Source organism: Lissotriton helveticus, chromosome 5_1, assembly GCF_964261635.1.
Source record: "Lissotriton helveticus chromosome 5_1, aLisHel1.1, whole genome shotgun sequence".
Lineage (NCBI taxonomy): Eukaryota > Metazoa > Chordata > Amphibia > Caudata > Salamandridae > Lissotriton > Lissotriton helveticus.
Genome location: NC_136065.1, coordinates 1,560,789,038 through 1,560,808,202, shown reverse-complemented (window position 1 = coordinate 1,560,808,202; position 19,165 = coordinate 1,560,789,038). Strand labels below are relative to the sequence as shown.

The window sequence follows — 19,165 nt, the reverse complement described above, 5'->3', positions numbered from 1 at the left end:
ATTTCAAAGCAATGGGAAATGTGGACGAGGGTGAAATGACCACAAGTAAAATCAATACTGGTCTGGCACACGTGCTGCTATGAAGGACTCTGTACTCCTGCATGGACACCAAGGCCCCCCTTCGAGTCAGCGTAGCTCATCGGAATGCAAATACCAGGGCTTCCAGGTACACTGCGGCTTGAGACCTGGTTCTTTAGTTGAGGCACGAATAACATCCCCTTCAGGAACATACACAAGCCCGAAGACAGTGCATGTGCTCCAGCTCCATCAGCTGTTTCTGTCCACTAAAATCACCATCTTCATACTCAAAGTGTTCCCTTTATCTCACAACATACCCTTTATCTGTACTTAGTTAGATATTGTCCCAGTTCCTTATCACTAAGGCGTCCTTCCTGAGTGATAACGAAGCGTGGGCCTGCTCTCAGTATTGCTGGGATTAAACCTGCTCTATAACCAGGCCTGCAGGCACAAAGTCCAAGGGCCTCCTCTCAGGCCCAGGCTCTGCCTCCTCTGTGCTCGGGTAGAATATAAGTGTTTATGTGCAGGGTTGCATCCTCGGTGCTTGATAATTTGTGGACTTTAGGCCCTGGGTTCTGCAGGGGGACAATATGAGGGTCTTAGACAAGGGGTCCTTCCTCTCTACTGCGTGATAATCTCCTTAAAACCAAGTTTCTGCTCGGTGATAATCTCTGGACTTTAGACACAGTTTTCGGTTTCCTTTGTGCTAGAAGATAATCTTATGATAAGCCACTGCATACATGTTTTCATAGATGCAAACATTTGAGCATTCAGCGTTTCGTTCTGTGACTCATGCATTGCGCTAGGTGTGACAAAGGCACTTTTGGTCAACTGACAGTTGAGCGACAGGGTCTTTCCGGAGCATCTGGCGTCAAATGCTGACTTGTTTATTCCAATACTAAATATCAGCCTATCAACTTATCTTCAACCTCTTCAAACTAATTTCACAAGCTGGTGTAGTAGTCATGGAACAACGAACCATCGAGGGAAAACCACTCTTCTGTGGGCGGCTGCTCCTTATCTTACGTAACAATACAGTATAGTAGTACAGTAAGGGTAGCCATTTTCCACAGCACGGTGTGTACCGGTATACACTGTGTTGAGTTACAGTAAGTCCTTTGCAGTAACAGTGGTGTTAGGGGTCTGACAACAAACCAGATTATCCACAACATAAATGCTTCTTGGTTTATGCATTGGGGGAGTAGGCGCATAACGTGTGTGCAGTGCGCAAAAGCAACATATGCAACATTAAGGCACGCCATCCAGTGCACAGATTCAGCATGTGTCAGATCACGTTTTACAGCCAGTACCTCTCTAAGCAGGAGCCAGGAAGCCATCTTTGTAGCATTTTGGTCAGGCACAGGGGTGCAGACCCCTAACCTACGTGCAGCGTGCTTCAGCAACATATGTCACAAGACACACAATACAGTGCACAAATTCAAAATGTGTGAGACCACACTGTACATGCATGTCTCTATGCAGGAAACCCTCCTTGTATTGTAAATGGAAGTAGGAGCGCTAGCGGTTTTAGACATTTGAAAGCTTTTTGGAATTTTAACGCACTTAAGATAACCAAATTATGAATCGAGGCTGTCCTTGTGGTAGAACAGTGATTCTCTTGAGAGAAAAATGTAATAAGTGTAAAAGTGACTGTGGAAAACTAGTTGAATAAGCAAATATTTCACCGACCTGACATTTTCAGTAAGTTACATTGCTTTGGATTCTCCTTTCTACCACTTCTGTAACACTATGGGTTTCTTTGAACAAATACCTTAAGACAGAACAAGAGTGACTTGTAAACTGCAAAGCATGAATGGCGTGCCATTGTCAAATGGAAACACTAGCTCAACTATCTTGTCCAACAAATGGGAAGAAGTTTCAGCGTTAAAGCACATTGGCACTATTGTACAATTGTTTGAGCTCACAAAGATAGAGAATATTTTATCATCTTCCTGAAATTATACCTGGCAACTTAAATTTTGGCCACTGGGAAGAATACAAGACTGTGAAAGGATAATCACATTGCCTTGATGATACCAGCACTGTTACTGAAAGATACAGATTTTTTAAAAGAAGACAATTGCCTCACGAGACTATCAATGTTGTGTTGAAGCTATGCATTTCAGCGTCTTTGTGTGATTTTGAAGGATCAGTTATACAGTATTTAAGTAATCACATTGTAGTTAATTGTTAACACAAGAAGACTCGAGAACGCCGTCTATGCTGCAGGAATCCACGCTTGGAAGAGACCATCAATGTAGCCAAGGATACTGAATGTTCTGCAAATGCTAAAAGGAGCTAATTCAAATGATAACTTGAGTTCTAGTTCTTCCATCAGAGAAGTTAAAGTAAGTGTGGATCAGCATAAGAGTGTTGTGTAATACAATAATAAAGCAAGTAGCCGGCAACGTTATTGCTTTAGACGTGGTTCTGGTCATCATTTAGCTACTAAGAATAGATTTTAGGAAATCCTTAAGGTTTGTAATAGATGCAAAAATATCAGCAATTTTTTAAATATGTGCTTCAACTCTCAAAACATTGTTGAAGTCAACAGAGTTAGAGAGTTTAGTGGGGACTTCGGAAAAATATACTTGAGGTTTAAACAATTAAGTCAGAAGCTATTCCTTTAGAAATGTGCAAAGAGGATCCTGTTTGCAATATTTTTATGAGGAAGAGGTCACTGGTTGTTACTGTGGATATGGGAGCTCAATCAACAATCATTTTTGGCAAGTTGTTTTAAAAGGAATGGCATGATAAAGATTTATTTCCCTTCGACATCAACCCTTTTGCCACTGGAAAAATGTTGACAGCCGGTGAGTCAAAGGCACTTCTTGTTCAGCAGTAAACCTGAAATGTAGGAGGAATACGGAGTCAAACAACCTTCCACTCACTGAATCCCAGCAACTTGACTCCCATTTCAAGCTAACACATCACACATTACCATTCTACATTCTTCTTCACATTCATACATCCTATCCTCCAATTCTACTATCCACTCACACCAAAGACACATGCCACAAATCTCCCGACACAAAAGGTTTTGTGATCCAACTGTTTACTCTCGGACATCAAGAACCACAATGCAATTCTTATCTTGTCCTCCATCCTTGTACAATGTACCACACAAAGAAACACTCTTCCGGTTCAAAATCCTTCCATCCTCAACCTTATCAGCTGACTTCAAAACCTGTGAGACCCTTTTCAGATGAGACCAACACACAACCCCCTACTTACCAAAACTGGTGCGATCCTAACCATTTGGCTCACACAGAATCGAAGGCAACCCGTCTCCTATTTACATAGCACCTCATCCTTCCTTGATATTTTCAAAATCTTCTACATCTCCACATTATTTTCCAACTTATTGTTACCCTCCTGGCTCCTAGCAACCATCCTGGTTCCAACATGGAAGTAGATTTCCGTTTGATCAGTAATTGGAAAGGAAATTTCGCAGTAACATAGGAAGTAAGTCTGTATAACATAGCTTGCAATAACTTCCTTCAGCACAACCCTGATTTCGACGCTAATAGTAACTAGCCTCTCCTTTTACGTGTCACCTGCTCAGCGACTTAAAATTAACGTTCCATCTAACCAGTGTCTTAAAATTATACAATGCCACACGTGAATGTTTTATACCACTACTCTTTCAAAAAGATAACGTTAGGTAACAAAAACAACACACTGTTAAATGAAACCCTTCTATACCAATCCTCACTCTAATTCAATTCTCTTATTCTACCATCCACGCAAAAACACACAACCCACACGGTTTTGGTTTGTCATAAATTTAGAAATGTACCGGTTAGCAACAGAAATGTAAAACTCATCTGCCTCAGCTGGTGTTGAAAAACTTAAAAGCCTGTTGACGCACCAGAACGGGTGCCAGGGCAAATCTGTCTCCATGCTGACCTTAGGACCCTATGTATGAAAATAGTGATGGATTGCTACCCTGCCCTTTTCTTAAAATTCTTGAGATGTTAGCACAATTATAAAATGCCATATATTTCTCAACCTTAAACTAGAGGCAAGCTCACCATTGAAATGAACTTGTAGATTAACCTTGTTCTCTAAGAAATGTTATCACTCCTTTTGGGGTTAATCGTTATTTGCACATGAAACTATGATTAGCCCTGGTGGTGTCTGTTTTTCTGAACTAAAGTTCCAATTGTTTCAGGGTGTTAGACTAGTTTAAGATTATGTTTTGTTTTAATGCGGATACTGTTGAAGACCACAATAGCGTTTTAGATCAGTCTTGGGAATTTTAGAGGCAAATGGTGCGATAGTCAAAAAAGTGCAAGTTCTTGACTGACATTGTGGAATATCTGGATGATCAGTTAATTGGTGATATAAAAAGGTCAACAGGAGATCTGTCAAAAAGCAACCCACTGAAGTTGATCAAAGTAATTTATTGGTTTACTCAAGTAGTATTTCTACTGTGTGGAGGGATTGCTTTGAAAAACTTAATAAAGGTTGTACAGTCCACGTGGGGTGAGACTGAAAAAGAACCTTTTGCCAAAACAAAAAAAATGATTGCTGAAGCACCTGCACTGAAACCTTCGGTGTAAGGCGATTTGTGGAGAGGTGTGGTGCAGCGGCCAGGGCAGCTGACTTCGGAGCACAGGGTTCACGGTTCGATCTCCGGCTCAGGCGGCAGCTCAGCTCAGCACCATGTGACTCTGGGCAATAGCTCACTTAATTTCCACAACGGCCCCTAGCGCCTTGAGACCCGTAGTTTGCGCTTTACAAATACGGATTTACAAATACCGATTTTACATTTGAATTATAAGTATTGTTGTGACAGTTCTATCGGTGTTGGTGTTGTTTTGAGCCAGTTATTTGAGTATAAATAACAAAAATGTCCTGGGGGGGCAGAAATTACAGGAAACTAGAGCGTGATGCTCTAGAATGTGCTTGGGCTGTATTTCAGCACCTATGTGTGGGACCACAAAATATACTGTCCACGAACCCTTACTTACTTACCGGAGGGAAAAAGTGTGGGAAAGGTGTCTCCTAGAATGGTTGGATTATTGTCCTGGATGTGGGGGTTAGTTTTGAAATGTAACCTGTTTCAGGTAAAGAGATTTTGAGTGCCGATTTCTTGTTAAGACTTCCCATGGATGTCTCGCGATATCACATTGATGACATTATGTCTTCAAGGAATGTGATATCCCAGTAGGGTAGTATGTAAATGCAACACAAGCAGATAAGATATTCTGTGACGTAAAGAAATTTGTCACTCCGGTATAGCCCACAGAAAGATGTTTAAAAGGCATATTACAGAGTTCTGCTCAAATTGACATAGTACTTAGAGGGGAATATGTGGAACAGCTAGTAGGTGGGAGAGATAGGTTAATCAATCCAGCTTATGAGGGCCATCAAGAGTTAAGAGAAGCTATTATTGGTGGCCTGGCTTTGTCAATGTTGTGGTTTTGTTTATTGGATCATGCTAAATGTCTCAAAATGCTGCCAAACAAATAATGTACAATGCTTTCTCTTGTGGAGTTGCCCGAAGAGGCCTGAGAAAAAGTAACAATTGACTTTATGCGCCCTATGCAGGGTTTATTATCCAATGCTGCCGAATCTCACAAATTTGAAGGTGATTAGGTTCTTGGATCGTGTTTTTGTTTTATTGAGGGTTGTTCCAAGACACTGGTTTCAGATAAGGGGTTCCAAATTGTTTCACAGGAAATGAGGAATTATGTGCCATCTACCAGAATTAAAGATCTCCTTGTTTTTTGTAAAGCCCACAAATCAACAGTGCATTTGAGAGTGTTAGAACAGTTTGCTACATGTTATGGATGTGTAAAGAGAAGTTATCATATCATATCTCGGCTCATTATGTAAAAAGGGTAATTCTTTTCCTTTTGTTGAGGAAGCCAGACTTAACACTGGTATTGAGGTACAACCAAGAAAATTGTCACAGACGTGGTTTTGTTGACTTGCAAGAAGTCAGGGACACAGTGAAGTGTGAGTGTTGGTATATGTAGGTCTGTGATTTCATAAAAGGAGATTGATAATGTTTGAGGCCAAAAACCTGGTGTTGTGAACAAGAGGCAATCTTAGTTTTTACCAGTTACACATATCACTACGGTGTTTAGAGGGTCTAAGAAGGAGGACAATGGTCAGTGGTGGAATAAGAGACTTGTGGTCACGGTTAGGAGTAGCCATCCCGTGTTGTGGGAAAGAATGATAACAGTGGAAATGTGCCTGGCTACAAGAACTTAATAAATTGAAGGGATTTCGAGGTTGGGATGATATAGGCCTATCGACCCTAGGAGACGTAATGAAAAAAGGAACACTACAATCATTTCCCGCACTACGTAAGGAATATGGACTGCATCACACACAATATTTCAAATACATACAATTCCGACACGCGTGGAGGGCTGAGGAGGCATTGACAGAGGCACTACCAGAATATGCCCCTCTGGAGGGTCGCCTCCTACAGGAAAGACTAGACACCAAGGCAGTATCGCTGACGTACAAAACGATAATGAATAACAGGCCAGATAAATTAGGTAGCCTGAGGATTACATGGGAGAAAGAAGTGGGGGAAATGGACGAAGTAGACTGGGGCACGGTCCTCATGCATCCCAGGGAGGTAGCGATTAAATCGCGCTTGCGTTTGATACAATTTAATGTCCTTCATAGGACCTATTTTGATAGAGCCCGCCTATACAGGATCGGGAGAATAGCAGACCCAGGCTGTCTCAGGTGCGGTACGGCTATAGGTGATTTCTACCATACGCTCTGGACATGCCCGAATATTCAACTCTTCTGGAGGGCGGTCCTGACAGAGCTGGGTGAGGTGCTGGAGACCACCATACCCTCAGATCCCAAACTGACCCTCCTGGGAATGACAAACGACGTGGATCTGGCTAGACCCCTACTAATCTTCTTGGTGCTTGCCTTAGTGGTGGCCAAAAGAGATGTTGCCCGGCACTGGGGGGCTCCAGACACACCACAAATAGCAGAGTGGAGGAGGGGAATAGACCTTTACATGGCGGCCGAGAGAGCTACATACAAGGCCAGGGGGTGCCCCAAGAAATTTGGCAGGGTATGGGGCAAATGGAGGCGCTATCATGGGCTGGATGGGGGAATGTGAGTTACAAGGGGACATGAACCTGTACGCTTCTAATGGGCAAACCGAGAGGAGAGGATGGTGGCTGATCTGTAGATGGATTTGGGCTGAGGACTTAACTGGCCCATTGGACTCTGTGACATGTATCTCTGATCTACCAAATGGAAAAATGAACACGGGGGTGTGGGGAGGGATGTGTGGCTCGACATTGACATGCTTGATGGTTGTTATCATGATGCAAAATATTAATAAAAATGTTTTTTTTAAAAGAATGATAATAACAGGTGCTGCAGTTTTTGGCAATTCTAAAACAGGAATATTGAAAAGAATGATCTTGACGCAGATACACTGCTGTCGTTGTTGGAGAGGAGCATGAGGCGATGAGTGTGATGCATAGGACTGTGCTTCAGCTATTGTACCCACTGTGGCACAAAAGGCACATGCTAACATTGAAAACTGAGTCGTTGAGGAGACTGGGTGCAATGAGTTAGTTGCAAGCGACCATCGCACATTTTTACGTAGCCTTGGAAGGGTCTCACACCCTTCCATATACTCTAAGGATTACATTACTAAGCAGGAAACATGAATATTTCTTTTGAGTGAGGGAGTGAGGTTCTTTGTTTTTTCATTCTTCCTCTTTTTACTTTGTTTGGTTTGTACTATGTTATTGGTGGGAGAAGGAATGTGTTACGGTACGTCACTGCATGTATGACCTTATCCATAGTTTTAAGACAGTTGAAATCTTTAGACTTTTATTCTGTGACTCACCCATCATGCTAGGCGTAAGAGAGGCATATTAGGTTGACTCCTGAATGAGTGGCAGGGCCTTTCACACGCGTGTGATATTAAGCAGAGGCTTGTTTATTCTAGTAATATATATCAGCTTCTCACTCATCAGTTCGTCTCTAGCCTCTTCATTTAACAGATAACACAAGTTACTTTAATCAGGCCGCCTATTCCCTGGTGTGTGAAAATCTCTGGGTTTAGGCCCAGGGTTCTGCTTCTTGTGTGCTAAAGGGCAATAGAACAGCCTTCCATGAGGGCAGTCTCTGTCAGCTGGGTGTCAGGGAGATAATCAGATCTTTAGACTCATGGCCCGGTCTACTCAGTGCTGGTGCCTCTCTGCTTCGGTTTAGAGATAATCTCTGGCCTTTCACCCAGGATTCGGTTTCCTCTGCGCATGGCTAACGCGTGGGGTTCGAAGCACAGCAGCTTCTCCGCACTGCAATACCCTAAATACTTTAGTTGCAAGATCCCCATTTCTTATGATAGGGTTTTAAAGCCTGAGTCTAATTCTCTCTGGTAACTGATATCGGTCCTTGGCCTTTCTGTGTGAAAATGTAGGGGCCTTATACCATGGTCAGTAATCCTAGCAAACCACTGCAATTCTTAAGCAGACACAGAATGGACACATCAGTCTGCAAACACACCCAATGAACATGAAAATGAGACTAGTTATACCCAAATTGCATTCATGTTTATGTAAATCAGTATTATACAGGCTTCGTCTAATTGGGACTGCAGCTGGGGTGGTTCATGGTTACCTTAGTTAGCCACAAGGGTTTGATCAACCATCCTTTTCCTGCTACCAGCCATTCCCTTTCCTTCAGAGATGCCAGGATGCATTTACTGCATCTACAACCCGCCTGATCCAGGACAACTACAATGCCGCCAAGCAGATGTAGGGGGTGGAGGTTCCATGACAGTGTCATACCTTGCTTAACTTGCCTGCCCACAACTACATGCTACCCATTCCACTGCTGATCATATTATTTACACATTAGAAATGAGGCAGTACCCTACATGGCCAGATGTTCCATCGGCGCCAGGGCTGCCACATGCCATATTCTATCACATCTAGGCACCCAATATTCACATGATCACCCTATGGCTGCATGGCCACCCACTGGCCAAGCCACTTTGGGCACACACTGCCTTACCAAGTGATAATGAACTTCCATAAATATTTATACAGAACACACCACAACAAAACTGACACTATTATGTTTAGCATGGGTGATCTTATCAACGACCTCCCATACTATCCCCCTTGAACCCATTTGCTCGCCCCATAGTCAGGGCACCTCTTTGCCCATGCACCGCCCAAACAACATATTAATGTGGCCAGAATGCTTATGTGTTTAACCCAATATCACTGGCTTCTCGATTTGGATTCCTCCAGATAAGCTCCGCTACCCCACACAAAGGCTCTTACAACCACTTTTAACCAGTACTATTGCCACCTGCATGTTGGCACTCCTCAGATACTCGAGAACCCCAATGCAGAAATGAACCCTATGAACGGTCTCTAAGAATGGATAAGTACTGCTGCGGTCCTTACTAGGACCTGTGCAATGTGCTCCTGTTTAACCATAATTAAAACAACTTCATCCCCATGCTCCACCCTTGTGTTATTCCTCTAAAGCACGAATGCTCTCCCCATACAACGCCTCTCCCATAAATCCTCATACAAAGGAAGTCGAGCAAATGTTCTCGCCAATACTATACGTCTCCAAGTTCAGAAGGGCTCCCTAGCAAACTCTTGCCTTTGCTTTGCATGATAGAAAATGAAAGCATAGAGTACATGAGGCATAACCTTACCTCGTGCACTCAAGTTCATCTCCTGTGATGGGAAACTTGGAATCTCAACCATTCAAGCAAGATATTTTGCCACATCCCACTCAGACCCCCATTGGTGTGCAGTTCGTGTTGGGTGAGAATGTGGATCTATGTTAAGCAGCAGTCTTTCCTTCAGACCCAGATCATCAAAACTGCCAGATAAACCAGAGGACAACTGGCAGCCTTACACTGAGCTAGGTGATCTTTCAGAGGGTTTGTAGAGAGCCCTGCTTTAAGGCACGCTGGTTCGCCAAGAACGTAGGCAAAATTAATTCATTAAAGCTGGTCCAATTTATGTTGAGCTGTTGAGAAGAGCTGCATGTATGTAACATTAAATTACTGAGCTTCTGAAATCCTCAGAATTCAAAAAGAACGGTAGAAGCCAACTTAAAATCCGGTGTAAGCATTCAATGGATATTGGAAACTCGGAAAATGTCAAATTAGCATATATCATGAAAAAAAATGCTAGACTGCCGCCGCCACTGCGGCCGCTGCGCGTAGCATTGGACGACACCCACTACAGACACGATAACACATACACTTACCCCTGCCCGTATCCCCGTCCCATTTGTTTACATATGAGATTTTTACTTTTTATCCCTCCCTTCTTTCTTTTTTTTTCTTCTCCTTTTTGGTAGTTTTCAGTCCCTATTTTCACAAGTTCTAAATTGCTGTTTATTGTTATGAGCAAAAGATATTGGGTATTGATTGATTGCAAGTCTTCTTTCTTGAGCTTTACTGGGTGACTGTGGGACGACATTGAGCACACGGTTGCAGATATCCCCCCTGGGATGAGCGCCACACTCATGGACATAACGTAAGAGGCACACCCTGGGAATGGGGGACGATGACTAATGCTGCACATGTTCTTCTATGCAGTAGTACCCTAACTGCCCGGCTCTACTTCACTATAATGCTCCTTGTGACTGGGGTATTACCCATTGCCCGGGACGCACCACACCTGTCCTGCTGGCTGCATTCTCGTCAGTCAACTGACGCGACCAAATCCTTCTCACCGGTCAAAATATTGCCATAGGTACCTTACCATGCGAGAGTTTTCTTGATGGATGAGACTGGGTAGAGCTGTGGTTCTAGCAAACTGTTGTCATGGAGAGGTAGCTTTGTACAGCTGTATTTAACATCCTTGTCACTCTATGCTTTAAACTGATTTATTTTCTCCATTTGTGCGATCATGTATAGATAACGGATGTGCAATGCCATACTTTATCAATGCTACCCGCTGTACCTTCTTGCTTTCCTGTACTCTCATGAAAGAAATGCAATAAAACATATTCAAACAAAAAAAAAATGAAAAAAATGCTAGACAGCCTTAAATAAGTGAAAAACTAGACACAGAAATATTGATGCAAGGTCAGTACATGTCTGCCTCACCAACCCTTAAGAGTTAACACAATGATCAATCTATGTAGGAACACAGAATTCTATTCTGTGAAGAGAAAAGTCGGGGGGAGAGAATCAAAGAGTCACATATCGAAATGTATGGAATGAAAGAACCATATATGGAATGGTTATATCAAACGAAACACCAAGCAGAAATCACATAACCATTTATCTAGAGAAAAAAAGAAGACACTTTTAACAGAAGAATCACACAACCGTCTTTGAAAATACCCCACACACAATGGGGCTCTTGGAAAAACTCACGGGTACATAGAGAAGCACAAAAGAGGGATCCATGTACAGAGAAGAAGGACAAACAACAGCATCAAATTAGAAAATAGGATTAAAAGAAACCAGTCAGGTTTAATGAACTATCTATGGGGTATTACTAAACGGGGATCCATCAACAGGATAGAAGGAGGCCATAACCCTAGAACCATTTATGAAGATGCTCTGGTTGGTGGCTCCCTCCAGAAATATACAACAAAAACAAACGAGCACAACAATACATAAAGAAGAGAGAAACGAGGCTCTATCAAAAAGAGAAGCCAAGCAGACCTACAAAGCCATCTGTGCAGAAGCAGGGAGCAGGGTTACTGACTGGGAAGAACCAGGACAGTCAAAGCAAAGCGGGCTGAAACAGGGTTCCACACACAGCACTGGAGAGCAGGAGTGAAAAGAGCTAGGTTGGGTATTTACAGATTCTATTCAGCACCCTCACAAAGGCCTACTCTGGCGGTGCCACACAGGCTGCCCACTTCTGTGTTCAGGGCTGGAACAGTGCCACAGTCAGCCCGGGCCTCTAGCCCCACAGATATTTAGTCTGAGCTTCATGCTTAGACTGTCTCCTGGTCAAGCGCTTAAGGGATTGCTGGTTTATAGGCCTCCCGGCCCGGTGGGCTCTTTTTGGGATGACCTACAGACAGCCATCTCGGAGCTGGCTCTCTCTGCGCAGCATTGTCTGCTTGCAGGCGATTTTAACTTTCATCTTGATGTGTCGGAGGATCCAGATGGGATTAAACTCCTAGATATTACATCTACGCTTGGCCTAGCACCATTTGTGCTAGGGCCTACTCACGAGAAAGGGCATACCCTCGACCAGGTGTTCTCCTCTGTTCCTATTGTTGACATCGCTGCACGGCCGGTGCTCTGGTCGGATCATTGGCTGATTGAGTTTTCCGTGTTGGAGAACGGGCGATCTGGTATCTGTGCCCCCGCGGTGCCCAGAGCTGCCTCGAGAGCGTTACACAGATTGACGCCTGCTGTGTTGGAGCAGGCGCTCACGGAACATCCGTGCTCTCTCTCGGGCGACCCGGAAAGAGACACCGAGGCCCTGCAGCGATGGTTGACTGAGAGGTTAGATACTCTCGCCCCAAAGGTAACCCCCAGGTCCACCGCGATACGACAATCTGCGCCATGGTTCACCGAGGCGCTGCGCGTGGCTCGCAGCCAGTGTAAGGTTGCTGAGCGGGCCTGGCGCCTTCAATATGATGGGGAGGCCAAACTCGCCTATAGGTCTGTGGTGAAGGACTATCACCGGGCTATTTTTGGCGCCAAGCGGGATTACCTTGCTAGGAGGATTGAGGCGTCGGTGAACTCCTGCAAGGAGATCTTCACGATAGTGAAGGAGTTCACGTCCCCGACCTCTTACTCACCCCCGCCTGTGTCACCTGAGGCGTGGGCGTGTGATCTGGCCACTTTCTTCACCAACAAGATTAAGGCAATTCAGGCCTCCTTCTCGGAGAGCTCAATGGAGGATGGCTGCGGCCATGGGGCAGGACCCGGAACATCGCCCATGTCCACGGCAGTACTGGCTGACTTTCCACCTGTCTCCAGTGACATGTCTCGGGCGCTGCTGGCCAGCCTTAAATCTGGCTCACCACTGGACCCCTGCCCCGCCAAGTTCTTGGCGGGGATGGCGGCAGTGGTGGATCCTTTGGTCAACCCGATCCTCAATGCCTCCTTGCGGGAGGGGATTGTTCCACGCTCCTGGAAAAGGGCGATGGTGATCCCCCTCCTGAAAAAGCCTGGTCTTGATGCCGAGGTGTTGGCCAATTACAGGCCAATTTCACTTCTCCCGGCTCTGGCTAAGATCACGGAGAAACATGTCCATGGCTTCTTGTCGAGCTTTCTTGAATCCAACAATTTGCTCCATCCATCCCAATCCGGTTTCCGTCCGAATTTCAGTACGGAAACAGCGTTGGTGGAGGTCTCGGAGATCATCAGGGAGACCTTGGATGTGGGTGGCAAGGCCATGTTAGCCATGTTGGACCTGTCGTCGGCCTTCGACACCGTCCCCCATGAGGCGCTTCTCGCCAGGCTTTATGACATCGGCCTAAGGGGGACGGTGCTCAGATGGTTTACATCTTTTCTGGAAGGCCGCCGCCAGACGGTCTGGGTGTCCCAGAGCTCCGCCTGGCCGGCACCTGTTTCGGTATTCTGAAAATGCTCCGCAAGTTTCTCCCTTTACTATCTGCGGAGCACAGACGGATTACAGTGCAGGCGCTAATCGGGTCGAGGCTCGATTATGCCAATGCTCTCTTTCTAGGTTTACCGGACTATCTGGTCCAGCGCCTGCAGGTGGCACAGAACTCTGCAGCCCGTGCGATCTTTGGTTTGCATAGACGAACACGGGCTTCTGGGCTGCTGCAGACGTTGCATTGGCTGCCGATCCGTAAACGGATTATGTTTAAAGCCCTGACGCTGGTGCACAAAGCTCTGTTTGGCTCAGGTGCGGGATATCTACAGAAGAGATTGGTGTTTTATCGTCCCGCCCGCTCTCTTCGCTCTGAATCCCTCTTTACTGGTGTGGTCCCACGGGTGAGGAAGGCTCGTACGGGGGGGCGTTCTTTTAGCCTCAAGGCCTCCCAGTTGTGGAACTCGCTCCCACTGGTACTTCGCAGCACTCCCAATTTGCTTCAATTTAGAAGGAACCTGAAAACTTGGCTTTTTAATCTTTCTGTTTAGGTGGATTTTCTTTTTCCTGCTTTTGGGATCTGTTCTCTGTGTTATGTTTTACACTGTAGCTGTTGTGGAAAGCGCCGGGACACTCTTTTAGAGTAGCCGTGCGCTATATAAACGCATTTTAACATAACATAACATAACATTTATGAGAACAGACGTTGCAGCCAATACAAAAATATCTTTGCCCTTCATAGATGCCTACAAATTCACATTGGTGTAACATACTGCTGCAGTACCAGGCGTTACACTTCCCATCTCAGTGTGCCTCACAGAAGCCAGCCCTGACCGATGAACAGCAGTTGGCATGCTCAGATTCAAACCTTCAAGCCAAACACAGATTTCTTCAGCAGGTGTCCAGCAATAAGAGAGAATGCAATCTGAACACACTTGAAAATCAGGAGGGTGCTGGAGAACCAAATACCACATTTGTGCATTTGCTATAAAACGGATCCAACAAGTAGGTACCGTCCCATCTGGTATAAGTGCCCCTTTAGCCGACATCTAACAGGCACACACTGAGCCCTTGATGTTCCAGTAAGGTCTTGTCACTAATTCAACCTAATACCACCAGCTTGTCACCAAATCGATGGGCTCTGGAGTAGAGAGTTATGCAAGTGCTCGCATTTACGGCAGCCGAGGCACTGAGAGATGGTGTGATCTGCCCCAATCAGACTTTTGTTCAAGTGAGAAAGACAGACTAGAACTTAGATCACCTTGATCCAAAGTTATCAATTTAACAAACAGGCCACATATCAGCGTACCAAGTCAAACATACTAGTACTGTACGCATCCACTTAACTACAGAACCGCAAATCAACTTAATCACTAGACTAGATTTTAACTACATCAAAACCCAAAGTAAGCACCAGATCACACAGCACCTCAGCAGAGGAGACTGAGTGTTTCTGCGGGCCCACTGAGTTTTAAGACAGACGCAGATCTAACTGCCTAAGAGGTGAACAACACACACACACACACACACACACACGAGACAGAAGGTCCCGGTACCTAGAGCTGGCATGTCAAGCTCCCTTCACAGAAGACATCTCGGGCACCGACAGGTGGACGCCGGAGCGGCTGCACCCTCTGCGCCTTTTCAAATGGTGCATAGAACCCTTGAGCCGACCGGCCGCAGGGCTGTGACGTCACAATGCCTCCCGGGTCACAGCAGGAAACTGACATCACTGCTCGCCCAGCGTCCCCTGTGACGCCAGCTGGCGGGAATCCGCCTGCCAATGGGATCGCGGCACGCTGATCTGAAAATTAAAATGGCGTGCGCTGGAAAAGTGATACTCATTTTACACTCCAGGAAAAGCTGAAAGGCAGAGTCGGTCATACCAAACTTGAAACAAGTGACCTACCCACATAGGAGAGATAACTACAACATGTGCATTAACGCAGCCTATCTTTACTGTTGCTATAAATATTAGCCTCGCACATGCACAGAGCTATGCCTTTCATATTTACTTTTAGCATGGTCTCTCTTTGTCCCATCAACGGCACACATTGGCCTTATCCTAGATGTCTGAGAAAAAATATCACTGGAAGCTAATTTTTAATTTATGTATTTTTATTATTTCCATATCTGTTGCTTCTTGCATATCTGATTTTTGTTTTAATGCCCTACAGCAGTAAAGACAGGTTCGCCCTAGTCGAGCACACAGCATTTACACAACCTCCATACAGCCGTAGCTCTGAATTTCACCACAAATTAGGGGCACAGCTAAAAGCCACGGAGACCATTTTCTCATCCACATTTCTATTCATCCTAATGATGCTTCGGGGAGACATTACCGCTGCCACTTTAAAGAACACAGGAGTTAAAAGGTGAGCGCGGTTAACACAGGATGTAAAGAGGAACTGGGTGGGTCAGAGAAGGCCGCGGGGGTGACAATAGCGCATTTATCACCGGGTTCTCCAGGGAGGGAGAGGGGTAACAACCAAATAAATGCCCTCTGGTGTCCCTATAAACTACACTGAAACAGCACTTTGGGCATAGTGTAAAAGTCACAACTCTGTAAAATCATCACCTCCCCTCCTACTTTCACCATTGCCCAGGTGCTCACAACTACATGTAAAATCCATCCTGTCTGAAGACCTCTCCGCCCGAGCCCCCTCTTCCACTTCCACTTGTCCTTATTGTACACAAAGCCCAGGCGAAGGAAAGGCAGATGGGGGCGGCTGTGGGCACCGCTGTTTGCACTCACAGAGCCTCCAGCTTCACTCTTTTCCCCTGCGCCTGGACTCCTCCACTGGGCTTTTTCGCACATATTCTGCTAGGAAATAGCGGTCTGTGCTTTCCTTCGAGGCGCTGTAAGGAGTCATTCCGCTTGAAGGATTCAGTTTTTCCTTTACAAACATTTCTTTAGAAGCAGAGGAACATCAGCTTTTCCACAGAAAGCGGACAGGAACTTACTAAGAGACGGAGCAGACGTCAAAGCCAAACTGAAGTGTACACTTTCCTGCAATTCACATTTATTTTTAGGATGGTTAGGCTCCGGTGAGTAAGACATAAGCGCGCAATCCTGTACCTGTGCCAAACAGGAGTGAATAGATTGTTAAATTGTTTGGCCTATTAACCAAAACAGTAGCGGGCAAACAAACACACCGCTCCTCGTTCAGGTGTCAAAATTGGGAAATGGTTGGTTACGTCCTTCCTAATATAGTGCACGGAACAAACACTGGAAAGACAGTTTCCTTCTCGCCTGGTATGTGCGTAGGCGATGAAAGCAGGGCAGAAGTCGAGGGCAGGAGTGGGTAGACGGGGTCTACCCACTCTTTTCACAGGGGGGACGCCGTCTATCCTGCCAAGAGGTTGGGCCCCACAGAAACATGGTAAACTCGTTCCGATGTAATATTCCACACCGGGACACATTCAACGGCGCCTGCACGTGTCTGCTTTCGTTAAGAGCAGGGGGTGGTGGGTCAGATTCCAGCCGGGCCCATAACAAAGGCGAAAGTTAAGGGGCCATCAGAGTATCCTGGCTGGGAGCCATCAAGAACCTCACATCTGAATGGAATTGAGGGGAAACAAAGGCTCACATTCTACCTCTTTACAGGTACTAAAGAGAGGCATGCTTTTGACTTTGTTCAGTCCCTGCATCAGAGATATGCATGCACTGTACGATTGTCAGATGCGTTTGTCTATCCCAGTGTTTACACAGATAATTTAAATGCCACTCTTTTATTTTATTTCTTTTATAGCGTGTCTCATCCCATTGCAGGGTGTCAGAGCGCTTTACATCACCTCTACAGATTATACATAGACAATAAACAATTTTTATATAATCCAATGTACAGGATATGGTACGTAGAACAGTGAGGATTACAAGGTGTAGGAGCCACATGTCCTTCATAGCTCACTGTGGTATAGTAGTAGGATTACAATTTTTGAACTGCAAGTAACAAAGGGATCTCTGTCTTAAAAGCAGTAAGCCACTTATACAGTTAGATAAAATAAAAATCTGTCATTTGTGTGTTACCTAATGTGCTTTGCAGGAGACATATTGACCCTCTATGCTACTTTGATTAAACACTGGAACTAGACAAAACACAGCTCTATCCAGCAAATACGTTAACCTTCAGAATTATCTTACCATTATTACTATTCCGTGATATAATTGGCACACAAAAATCTCTGCAGTAGGTGCCTTAACCCCATAAGATATTCTAAAATGCAGACCTTGCAACCAATGAAGGTGAACAGATTTACTGCAACGTTTCTTGTCGCAAAAACTAATTTGTTGTATATTGTAGTGCGCTCAAATGTACTCATGATAGATCTGCTAAACATATGTGAGAGGTCTTAAGATCAGACGTCACGTCTTGTGATGCCACTCCTTGTGAGGTCATGGGTTGTGATGCAACTTTCTGTGATGCCATGTGCAATGTCACACACTGTGATGTCATGTGCCATGATGTCACTTGCATACTCCTTAACTTGGTTAGTCACCTACTTTTTTTTTAGGACTTGTGTCCTGGATAGAAGCATGGATGCCTTCATGCTAGGTACGCAATACTTCAATACAATGTCTTATCAGCAGTTAGCCACCTCAGTACTATGGTGTTCGTTTAACACAAATATAATGCAGTTCACTTGAACAGAGACCCACTTGTGTTTACGTGTTGTGCACCAAATTAATGAGAATGCCCCAGGGCACCGAGCTACCTCCTGTCAAAATTCACTGCCACATTTAGGTCATGGTGAGCAGCATGTTCCAGATTTCTAGCCTAACCACTAAGTATATAATTTCAATTAACTCTCAATGTGTAGAATGTGGAGATTCTGGGCTGGCAACTCCTGAGCCTTCGTTGGACCACTCTGAGGGATGGTCCAGAACTGACTGGGCCCCCAGCCCAACACTGGGGTCCAGGCAAGAGAAGGATTCAATATCACGCCTGCCGGTAAGAGACATGGCGGTGTATCACTGCCTCCGAAACCCCATTCACCACCCAGTTTTTTGTGTGAGTGGAATAAGCCTCTGTTGCTCAACAGCTTCCCAAATAAAAGTCTTTGGGCTGACAAGAAGATAAGGACTGTTAATGAGATGCCAATGTATTTGTTTAACAACATCAATCAGTCTGAGGGGCAGCACCCCGTGTACTCGCAGAAGGGTGACCAACTGGTCATATAGGGTTACTTCCAACAGATCTCACCTCTTTCCTTGCTGTTCGTCTTCCCACTTGTCCCGCTGCTGCTGAAGATCCAGGTCATCCATTTACCTCAACACTGGAAAAAATAAAAAGAGAAACCAGAAATCAGATGCTTAAGCTCAACACGGGTCGGAAGACTATCCGTTGACCATGAGTACGGCTCTGCTTCAAACTTAAACACATCACTCAGCAGCCTAGCCATATGTCCATCATTCCCCCACATCTCAATAGCATTGTGCAATATCCCCATCACAGAATGTCTGTCTCTTCCCTCTATTAATGACGTCACTGGTTGCGCCTTCCCCAGAATCAGTTCTTCTCTCACGACCGTGAGTAGGGCTTCCTGCTTTCACTTATCTCTGACAAAAGTCGCCAAGGTATCAGCGCTTTGAGCATCCAGACTGCGACATGCAGTGCTTTGTGTTGAAA

General features: G+C 45.1%; 1 protein-coding gene across 8 annotated transcripts in view; it reads right to left on the bottom strand.

Moving 5' to 3' along the window:
- Positions 1-19,165, bottom strand: part of SOX13 (SRY-box transcription factor 13) — a 259,045-nt gene that overhangs the window by 136,916 nt on the left and 102,964 nt on the right. For all 8 annotated transcript variants that reach the window (XM_078644662.1, XM_078644660.1, XM_078644664.1 and 5 more), the window contains exon 2: positions 18,740-18,812. In XM_078644662.1, the coding sequence (XP_078500788.1) occupies positions 18,740-18,801 (62 nt within the window). In that variant the 5' untranslated portion in view covers positions 18,802-18,812. The remainder of the gene's footprint in view (positions 1-18,739; positions 18,813-19,165) is intronic.